This window comes from Homalodisca vitripennis, chromosome 6, assembly GCF_021130785.1.
Source record: "Homalodisca vitripennis isolate AUS2020 chromosome 6, UT_GWSS_2.1, whole genome shotgun sequence".
NCBI classification, from domain to species: Eukaryota; Metazoa; Arthropoda; class Insecta; order Hemiptera; family Cicadellidae; genus Homalodisca; species Homalodisca vitripennis.
The window spans coordinates 61,893,393-61,905,220 of record NC_060212.1 but is presented as its reverse complement, the minus strand read 5'-3'; the positions used below and the strand labels follow the sequence as shown (position 1 = coordinate 61,905,220).

Genomic DNA, 11,828 nt, shown 5'->3' with positions numbered 1-11,828 from the left:
ACGATACGCTCCAGCTGTTTTCGTTTGAACAATGTCCACAATTTCACGGATTAGAACAAAAACTGTTATCAAACAATAATCTTTTACTGTTGTTGACATGTTACATGTGTGACAAAAGTAAAATAAAAATATTATACATACATAATATAGGGGACCGACTGTCTAGTTTGTCATTTATTATATCAATATATCTGAAATTTATTACATTTAAATTTTTTTAAGTTTCCAAATGATTAATTACTTTTAGGCAAAATCAATTTTCGAAATAATTTTTGTTGTGTTGAATTGCAGGTGCAGATAATTATTTCTAAGAAATGTTATGAACAATATCAAACCAATGATTATTTACTCTTACTCTTAAGGGAGACTATTGCCAATATAATCTTTAGTTAAAATTTACAGCTATATGTATATGCACTTTGGAATGAGAAATCTACTACTGCTAAAAAGCATCTACTTCCGTATCAGCATCTAGCTTACATACTACTTTGAGTATAAGGAGTAGGAGAGTGAACAATCTAAACTTCCGGCTGTACTTCCTCTTCAATAGACCTACATTGGTGCTAAATCTCTTCACTGTACGTCAAAAGGCTTTCAGATAATTTGTGGGCAAACCTACGTGAACAATGATACAGACAACGGCAAACTAGAACTTTTCAAAATATTCCTTATTTACGATTAGTATAATTCCCTGAGAGGACACGTATGCCTATTTTGCAGGCCACCCGGCACGCTGCCATTGATTATACCCTTGATATACGTTTTTCGAAGGTATGGATATCTTCAATTCTGATATAGTACAGTGTATGCTCTCACTTCTCAATCGATCTTGGTTACATCATCCTATTTCCTTGATTTTGCCTAGGAATTATGAAGTAAACAAAATTCTTCCGAACATTTTCCATCGTTTAGTGACACAAAAAATCAGTAACACTACGTTTCGAGATCTGCAATCTGATCTCTTCTTCATGTACATAACTAACCCAGTTTGTAATTATGTGTTAGGTTAGTTATTTACCTGAAGAAGAGATCAGATTGCAGATCTCGAACGTAGTGTTGCTGAATTTTTGTATCACTGAACGATGGCAAATGTCCGGAAAAAATTCTGTTTCCGTCACAATGCTTCCATCGTCAAAAACAAACACTTAAACTAGGAATTATATCAATATTTATACACCTAACCTGTATCGTATGCCTCATCAGTGAAAATGGACGCGATGTTCTCAACGATTTTCTGTTGAAAAATGTATTTAGTGTATGATGCATTGTTTTGTAACTACACTAGCTACAGTGACGCTCTCATTGCGGTCGCGTTTACTTAAAATTGCAGTCACGTAACGAATGGTTCGTTGGATCATATTAGTGCCCCGTCCCTCTGTTTTTGTTCCTACAGCTACTGTAAATATGCCGTCCTACAATATCTAGAGAAACCAATTTCGAGTACTCTGTGTGTAAACGTTCACAATTTTGTTCATTAAGTAAACGCACCGAATAAACTAAGAGGTCAGAATTCGACATTGCTTCCTACTATGATAAAGTTAGATAATACTACTTGCCATTACTAATTGCTAATTTTATCACACTACGACAGCTGATATTTACTAATACAAAATACTGAGACACTGTGTGGCATGTTGCGTTCTGTGACTCAACCGGCTGTCTAAAATATAGCTTACTTGAAAGTAAATAAATGTTCTTTAAACTAATTTTAAGTTTTCGTGGGTGGTATTTTGAAATAATAATATATATATATACACACCATCATAAGTGGTTGTAAGTTTAAATTTATTGTATTTGATGTTGAGTGGTAGAGATTCATTTATTCATTATCACAGTAAACACTGTTGATGAGAAGAGTTTCAAGCATTCAAACACCCAAATATCTAAGCATTCAAACATCCAAACATCTAAGCATTCAAACATCCCAACGTTTAGACATACAAACAATCCAAACATTTGCACAAACTTTCGCATTTATAGTACATATAACATTATTGTATCCTATTTAAAATATTTAACAACTGATTTTGGAGCTATTAAGAAGTTTTCACGAGCTTTATCGATGTGTTTCCTAGATTTAAACTGTCTCTGTTGTTTATATTTACGCCTGAAACTATACACGGTAACTACATTAAGCGTGTTGTTCCCCAACAAAGCTGCAGGATATTTTCTGGGATGTATTTAACCTGACATGAAGTTAAGTTTATATTACTAAGATCACTTTATAATCAAGCGATTAATAAATAAGGCCTTTTATAATTTATTAAAAGGTTGCACTGGCAAATGTTGAACGGAATGAGAATTAAGATTGTAAATAAATAATAAGACTGGATTGGATTAGAAACAATTATTAAATTGATGCATTAACAAGTATAACTAGGGTTATTAAAATATTACTGATTAAGGAGAAATGCTTTAATTACTCTATAGCTATAAAAGTAATAGTTAAAGGTAAAAATGGTCATTTATGAATGGATATTCTTCACAATAAATATCCGAAATCATAGAAGACCAGATATATTTTAGTGACCTATGCAATAGCCAAGAGTAGAGCACAATCAGATCAATATTGTACATTCCATTTGTGCTAGTATTGTCGATTTGGCCAAGTGTTCAAAATGATAAAAAGTAGGTACTTTTGTATTCCAATTGATAATCTTGAGACAAGAATTCGAGCCACCACGTAATGCATGATGATACATTATGTTTTCATAGTCGTCTAGTTAAGATCAAGAAAATATTACTGAATGTAACCTGTTCCAATCCTTCCTGCTAATATTTTCTCTCTTTCCTTAGTGTGAGTTCTCCATCAATCCAACACAATACAACTCTCAATATCTATTCCTGAGTTATCAGCTATTATTGGATTACAAGCTGAGATCGTCAGTCATGACTGATATATCTGTCTAGGTTACAAAAAGTTATAATTGAGTCGTGTTATCTTTATTTTAAAGATGAAATAGCGACACATATAATTTTCTACCGAAGTGTGCACTTTAAGATTACACATAGTAACAATGACACAATATCTATAGAAGGCAAAGCCCTCACTAATTCACCGACTTTCCGATATCTCTGAAAGTTGAAATTTGACTCACATGTATTGTGCTGCAAAAGAACAAATAAAAGACACCTACCCCGGAAGTAGATTGCAATGGCCGAAGTTTTTTCACTTTAGACCAAAGTAGACTTTTGAGACCAATGAATTTATATATTTTCTTGAAAAAGGCAACAATGCAAATGCTGATATGACACCAGAAATACCTTAGGCCAGAAGAAGATTAAAATTGGTGGAAATAGACGCATATTTACCGCAGAAGAATATTCAGACCTATGTACGTATATATTTTCTAGATATATACGTATAAATTATATCTAGAAAATATGTTACTTTTTTCTTTATTTGCAACAAAGCAAACTGTCCTTAGGGCAGGTTAAATAACTTAAACCTGAAGAAGATTACAAATGAAAAGTTTAGTGAAAACAGGCACTTTTTGACTAAACTGGGATTCTTAGACTGAGGAAGTATCTATTTTTAATTGTAGTAACAAAGTAAACTCTTCTATGGCGTGTGAAACATAATTAATTCTAACCAGTGGCAATTTTGTTTAACTTTAGCACCTCTTAACAATGAACACTGCATAATTTGTAACTTAAACATGTCCACTTCCGAATTAAAATCATCATATGGCTTAATCATATTACATCATAATATGTAATACTATTACATATTATTACGCATTTAGTATTCCTGTAATCGGGCTTAAAATAGTTAATTACTGAGATATATGAAGAGGTATTCTGCTGCACAGTTGAGTGCACTGCTATGTTTTAGACATGATTTTAAAGCACGGTGGAGCTTCCAATTTTTCTGCAAATAACGTAGCTATGTTGGGAAGGGTTAGTTTAATGAGAATGTTGAGTTCAGCCCCGTTTGACCTTCAGCTTAGTGCAGCACCTGAAACATCTCACCTCTGGAATCTGGAGTCCGCGTCCATCTGAAGAGATCCAAAAAACGGCGGTGACGAAGTCTTTGCATCGATTCGATACCAGAGACATCTCTTCATCTAGATTAGACTTAAACTGGTTGTCTAGGTTCATCTAGATTATATAACTTATAGGTACTGAGTCTAAGAATCTTATTATTTTTTCGAATGTAAATAAATTTATAATAATAATAGGTAGTTTAATAAAATAATATAAGGCTGTATAACATATGTACCTAGTTTTTACATTAACTTTTATATTTTACACTACTCTATGTACAAAATATGGCTATTATTACTATTATTATTATTTGTATGTCTTTTGTCAGCCTTCCAAGTGAAATTTGGACATTGTAGTTTTGAAGATTCGATTTAGAGTTTTTGTTAATTATAAAAGAATACGAATTATTTTGACGAAATATAAGGTATATTATATTTGACAGAATACAAAGTCTCGTATTATTATGAACTTTTATTTTGATTTAAAAATAGCTTAAATAGATCAATAAAATTGCTTAATAAATAAACTTAGTTCAATATGTGCAAAAGGGTAATGAATTACATTTTAAGCAAATATAGTTGATGTTGATATTCATAACTATGCTAAAAACGTTCAATATTATGCTATAGGTAATATATTGTGAAAATTAGTTATTTGTTATAAAAACAATACCAAGGTATTTTTAGCACAAGTAACTAATAACATTGTAGTTTTAATTATTTTCTCGTGTCTGGTGCTTAAGTTCCAGTAAGAACATACTATCTACAAAACACAATGTGTAATAATTTAAGCAGTTATTATACAGGCTATAAAATTAATTCGTAGAAAATAATTTTGAATTTTACGAATTTTTAAATTGGTGTAATGACATTAGATATTATGTTTTATTGGATAAGTAAGTCTGTTCGTGTAATAAAAATTATAACGATATTTTAAATGAAACTAGTTTATATATCTTTTTGAAGTTGTGTAGGACAAGTTTGAAATTTGTTATTGTTTAAATAAATATGTGTTATTAATTAAATCGTACTCTATAGTTACTCACACCTACAAAAAAACTCTTTGAAGGTCGTACCAAATATAGTATGTATACTTTTCTGAACTTAAAATGTATGAAATAAGAAAACCGAGTAATTTAACCTTTTTCGTGCAGACCAAACCACCCCCATAAGGGTCTATAGGCCGCGGCGGGGCTGGTAAGCGCTCGCGGTTTCTCCCCGCGTCGCTATGTAGGCCGCATATAAAAGCTGCGCGGAGGTGGCGGGGCCTCCACTACAGTAGTGTCCACGGCAGAAGGAGCATGACGTGGAGACCCCTAGTGTGTTGTGCGTTTCTCATTTGCACCGTACAAATCGGTAAGTACCTCTTAATTGGTTAATTAGTTGTTTAATTGATTAGGTAATGAGGGTCATCCCAAGGCCACATTGCTGGAGTCGTTTGACCACTAAAAATCTCAAATTGGGAAATCATTACTACCTTACTTATTTTCGTCACATATGCTTCTTACCTATTTAGTCAAATAAAAAAAAAGATTTAGGCTATAGATCTATTTATTCTGTTTGTACTTTGATAAAATGTGCTTTTAGTGTTCTTTTTGTATATATAAAAGCATTACGATACTACAATCTTTGTTCAGTGTTGCACATTCACTTTGCTGCACAAAGCTAACAGTTTATCAGCACCGTAAGTGCTAAAGCTACGGAGACTTTAACGCTGGTATTACGGAAACCTTTTCTCGAATACACATTATTTTGCGTTTCCATACGTAATACATAACCGTCTTCCCGTCTTTACACTTTGAAGGGGAACCTCATGACGTTATATATGCACTTTACACATTCCTAAAACACCTGTGGTGCAAGGAGGGGCGACCTACAGCAGGGCCAGGCGGGTCTGGTTCATTATGTATTCAGCATTATGCAACGCGGAGACATTCCTGAGTGTCGTAGACTTGTCCCATAGTATGCTGACCTAATGGAGGGTTTTCGTAAACATCTTGGCCAGCTCTTGTTCAAACATCGCCTATGCTAAATGGATATATGATGTTACTTTCTATATTGGGTTTAAAAACGAAATTTGTGGTAGTGTTTTGATACTATATGTGGCATCGAAGATATTACAAGAATCAATACAGCTCCATACATTTTAATTTTAATTGGCTCTTGGAAATAGAATTATGCTTTTATATGTATACAGTGAAATAAATATTTTATTTATTTATTGTCTACTAGACATCAAATCCATTAGGTAGCAAGTAGTATTAATCAATTTCTATTTATTCAGTGTGTTTCCTTCATAGAATGTTTCAATAAGTTTGATATCGTCCGACCAGCTGAAACTGCAATTCTCAGCTCTGTTGCACTTCTGACATTTCCCTGGTGCGGGGATGCGGTTAGGTTGTCAAGAGCGTGAGAATGGTAAACGCCTCGTCGAGCCGGAGGGAAGATTATTTCGAGAGGAGAGTTGCAAAACAGCACAGGAGGGCAATCTTGTGTCGTGATTACCCATTGTCAGTTGGGAAAGTACAACCTTGAGATCCTTGTGCGAATAGAAACCATCAGGGAGTCAGCAGTCCATCTCCACACCTCCCCACCACTCCAGAGGGGCCTCCCCCACCCAACCCTCCATTTGTACTTCATTTATCAATATCTCATTATGATTGCTTCTACCTGGTTTTATTTGTTCTCATTAGTATCATTCGTATGATTAATTATCAAAATAAACAAATTGTCAGTTTTTTATAATAAATTTACTAAACAAATCCTATCATTAGCCAAACAGTCGTACATCCAAAAAATTAAAATTAAGGTTATACATATTCAAATATCGGTTTGTTGCATTAAAATACTTCAATGGGACTACTTTTACAATCTATTATAGCAATAACAAAAATTAATGTTCTTATATTTTTTAATCACGATCTGAATCTTTGACTTTTTACTTTTAAGATAGTAGTAGGTTCTATGGTTCAATTGCATTGGTTTAATTTACAAATAGACAATTGTTTTTATTGGTGAAATTGTACTTTTTCCATTAAACTTGATTCATATGAGATTGGATTTGGGATACTAACAGAAGGCAATCGTTTTATTCAATTTTATTTCTACAAATGTTTTCATGAATTACATATTTTCCGTTTTGTTCAGTATTCAAGGACAGTACCATAACTCAACATGCAGTAACACTTTTAGTTTATAGATAAAACAACCTGATATATAGCCTGATATTTATCAGGTTTCAACACCTAACGTGTTTCAATTTTTACTTAAATAACATGCAGAAAAACTTTAGTTTACTATTTATAGCGTTATTGCTCATCGAATATATCGGATCACTTAGATACATCCAGTACAAGGAATTATACCCGTATTACTTTACATTCCATTTGATTGTTTGGTAAGAGATTCAATTTCATGTGCCCCTTTAATTAAATTCTCCAACCTTCTCCAATATTCATTGAATGTGATTTCTATAACAAAGTCATTTATATTACGTACATTTTTTATGAACTTAATAATTTCTTGTATTCAATAAGCTTATATTATATGGACGCCATGCATTAGGGACAGCTGAAAAACATTTCTGTTTACTACCATTATTTGATTTGAGGCTGCGACTTTGAGGCTCAAGAAAGATAACAGGAGGAGAAAATTACAATAACAGTATAATTGAATATATATTGAAACATATTAATGTATCTCATTGTAACATTACATTTATTTAATAATTAGAGCATATAAATTAATTAAAACCGTAACATACTTTCAAGTTATTACAATTTACTGAATTGATATTTCCTAAAGTTTTCTAGGTATTGGATACGGGTGTGGGTTTGTGCAATATAATACTGGCTAGTAACAGTGGTAGCTTCCGCAATTTCATTAGATACTTGCTAAACCTGGTATAGAAGTGTTATTTGGCTAGGATAAGTTGATCAAACACAACCAATAAACGTGTTCCAGAGGGCGACCGTACGTATTTGTATCACAATTATTTTCCAAGATACACCAAAAATAGCAAATTTAATTGAAACACTTAGCAATTCTAAACAACGTTTAATCTTTTCAGTGTATTTTAAAGTTTGAAAATGGTGGCCATAGGAAGTATATAGTATTATAGCTGACAGGACAATTATTGTCATTAATTCCATCGGATTCTGAATAAAATATTAAAGATTACAGTAGACGTGCATAGGTAAATTACAAACTTCAGTGAAGAACTATCTCCAGATGGTGGTCGATTGAATTTATGAAAGATTTATATTTAAACTATTACTGTTACCTAAATTATAAGAATATTTTTAAAACTTTCAAGCAACTCCAATAACTTTTTATGCCTACACATGCTTTGTATATAATGTTAATATAAAGATGATGGCCGTTAAAAATATTAACAACTATAAATAATATCCCGGTTATTAAACATTTAGAATAAAACGGAAAGTGTTTTTAGATTTATAAGTTCATTTACAACAATGATTTGTTCTTACACTTTTTCTATCACATAAGGTTCAACAAAATAATCAATATACAATAAAAATACCAATTTTGAGAAGTATACAGTAACAATACAAAAATATACGTGCATACCTATATACACAATAACATCGAATCATTAGTGATTGTGTTAAGGAACATATGTTTTGTCTCATTTCATCAAGTCCAATATAGAAACGTTATTGTCCTTATATGCTTAATGGTAAGGTGATAAGATGAATTTCAAAATTTTAAGCGTTTACCAATCATTACCATCACTGCCTTTAAAATTTAACCATATAATTGGTAGATTTGTAAAATTAACTCCATAATAATAATGAATTTTTCGTTGGATAATACATCCTAACATCATCTTCTCAACCCTAACTTCGCCTTGTGAAATAGATATTCCATATTTTTAACATGAAATCTACCTTTTTTCCTTTTACACCGGAAGGAATATTTTTATTTCCCTAGATATTGTACGTAGAGTAATGAAAAATATGATAGTTTTTTTTAATGAGGAGGATAGGTTAGCTGAGTAGTTTTGTTTAGCTAATGTTTGAAAGAGACATTAGTTCATAGCTAAGTGGTTAGGGAAAACTATAGGGTATTGTTGATCATAATGGCAAGCTGTATGGATTTCTTTAAATACATTTACAAAATGTATATAAGCGATAAATATTACTAATGTTCTCGTATGTTGTCATTTCATATGAAGTTAGTCTGTTTAGTGAAACTGCTGGTTTTATATATTTAATTTTTATTTATTGTTACATTTATTGCACATTAAATCACGAATAAAACATTTGATTCCAATACACATTTAAACTATTATTAAGAAAAAGTAGAATTAATATTTATTTATTAGTGTAATGATAGACTTCAATTTTAAAGCGGTAGATTGTCCTGATTGTCTAACATTATTCAATCTGTTAGAGTTGCGTCATCATTGTGAAGCGAAAGTGCAAATACATGTTAGTAATAATAAATCAATAATAATAAGTATTTATCCAAATTAACAATTATAAATCAACACAATATCCTATGTTTTAAACATCTTCTAAATTCAGTTCAATCGAAACCAGTATCCGTGTCCTTTAGACTGCACACCATTAATACCACTTTCTAAACCTGCCCGACCTTGCCTCCAACCAGAGCAACATGCTGCACTCACTACAGGGCCGTAACAAGACGTTAGGAGACCCGGGGCGGAATAAAATTTTAGGCCCCCCTCTAACTGCTGCTATCAGCTCTATTTCCAACGCTCTTGTTCCAGAATATTCCTGTTAATCAGAATAACACCTTTTATTTATTCTAGGAAGCTATAGCCTGTCGGAAAGAGTTTGGTGTCCATTGAAAGAGATTTCTTGATAATTCTATTAACACAATCCAAAATTTTATTCCCATGATGTTATTTGTCTAATTTTTTAAAGCACATGCAGTGGTAAACCTCTTACTTTTGATGTTACTGAGAAAAATAAGATTTAAATGGCCTGCTGGAGATACCAAGGAATTTACTCAGCAAACTGTCCTGATTAGGACTATTTAACATGTCATGTAACTCACAAAGATACTTAAAATATATTTGATTTCCCATCAACCTGAAATGCCTGCAACGTCAATTTTGAAACGTGAAGTGAAATTTATAATGAAGACTGATATTTATTCAAAATAATACGCATGTCAAGCTAGTAAGGGAAAGTGTGTTGGAGGGGAGGTGGTTGACATTCCTACCCAGTGTAAAGTAGAATAGGAGTAACAGAAAAATACATTACACATCAAAATGATCGTTTGAATAGGGTTTTTTTCTGTGTATGTTTTTGGCTTTTTAAAAGTGAAGGTACCAGTCTAGTCTGTATGTCTGATATACATTTACATGCAAAAACGTTTTCTTTATTCTTCTAAAGTGGATACCTTTAAAGTATTTAAACGATAAAAGACAAAATTTTGAAAAATCAATAAAAATATAAAATAAAATTTTTGGGATGAGTTATGCTATTAAAATAATGACCATTATTTGTACCACGAAAACTTAAAGCAGAAGTACAAGTATATGATTGTAAACCTTGTTCCTATGTGACTAATATCAAAATGGTCTATAATTGTATAAGTAATATTTCGATGTCGTGTGAATCAGAAAACTCACGTATGGAGGTGAGTGCTATGGTTGGTATTTCCTATTTGATAGACCTATTCCACAATTCGATTTGCTATAAGTATTATAACTTGTTACCTCTGAAGTTTACTAAGAGTACTTGTTTTGAGTTGAGACCCCTCATTGACTTTCTCCATCCCTGTTGCTTGGCAAGCCTTGTATATGTCATTATCCCCGGCAGTTATGGCAATATCCTGCTCCCAAATGGGTCAATTGTCAAATTACTGGGGCTTTATCTGATACTGGTTTGTACAGCAGCAGTTGTTCCACACTAATTAGAGACACCATACATTCGACACGGTTTGTTGTCACTGATATACCAAGTGGAGATCCTCCACTTATCACTTTGTTTACGCCAGAGAGTAGTGATGTACGGTCCAGAAGTTCATTGTAAGCGGTATTAATCGTCTACGAGTAGTGTACAATCAGTTTGTCCGCGATCTGCTGGACAGAAAAGAACAGAAGTTTCACTGTAACACACTTCACAGCGCGATCGTTCTGTGAGACTTAGCTAACTCATTTACTGGGTATGGCACAACACTAGTGACTTATACTGGTTCTAGTATTAACCTGTGTAGATTTGGATTTTATTTGATCTGGCCCTTTCGTCCTGTTTTGGATTTACGACTAGGTACTCCAAGAAATGAACTTTGGTATGTGAAACATATGATATCCACTAGCTATGTGAGGTAAGTTGGTATGTGAGGAAATCGGGTGCATTGATAGAGGTGTATATCGCTGGTTTTAAGTTTTTGGTAGTTCGTAAATATCACTAAAAGCGTGGTTAGGCGACTTTACAATATTCCTTTACCCCTTCATTTACTACGCGTACTTTCTCCTCTCCTAAATTACTGAATGAAGCTAAACAAGTTCAAATTCTTTTGCAATTACAAATTTTCTTTTATTAACATATTTTGTTAGGAGAACGTCTGCTTAAAGTATATTTTAAATTTAATCTACAATATAATCTATTTATGTACTTCAGTGTACAAATATGGAAAATCTCTAGAAAAAAACCAATAATTATTGGATCTATATAGATATTTTACAATTGTTTCTTTATTTAAATATCTTTGGAACTGTTATTTTCAGAATTATTCACGAAAATAACATTTTCTTAATGAGTCACGTAATATTTAATTACCATAATATTTAATTAAGCATTTCTATTGTTTTTATTTTTTTTCAAAATTTATTTATTTTCAGAA

General features: G+C 32.3%; 1 protein-coding gene across 3 annotated transcripts in view; it reads left to right on the top strand.

Annotated features, from left to right (window-relative positions):
* Positions 1–5,208: 5,208 nt before the first annotated feature.
* The window catches only part of LOC124364376 (chitin deacetylase 1), a 35,400-nt gene continuing 28,780 nt past the window's right edge, over positions 5,209–11,828 (top strand). For all 3 annotated transcript variants that reach the window (XM_046819782.1, XM_046819783.1, XM_046819780.1), the window contains exon 1: positions 5,209–5,342. In XM_046819782.1, the coding sequence (XP_046675738.1) occupies positions 5,288–5,342 (55 nt within the window). In that variant the 5' untranslated portion in view covers positions 5,209–5,287. The remainder of the gene's footprint in view (positions 5,343–11,828) is intronic.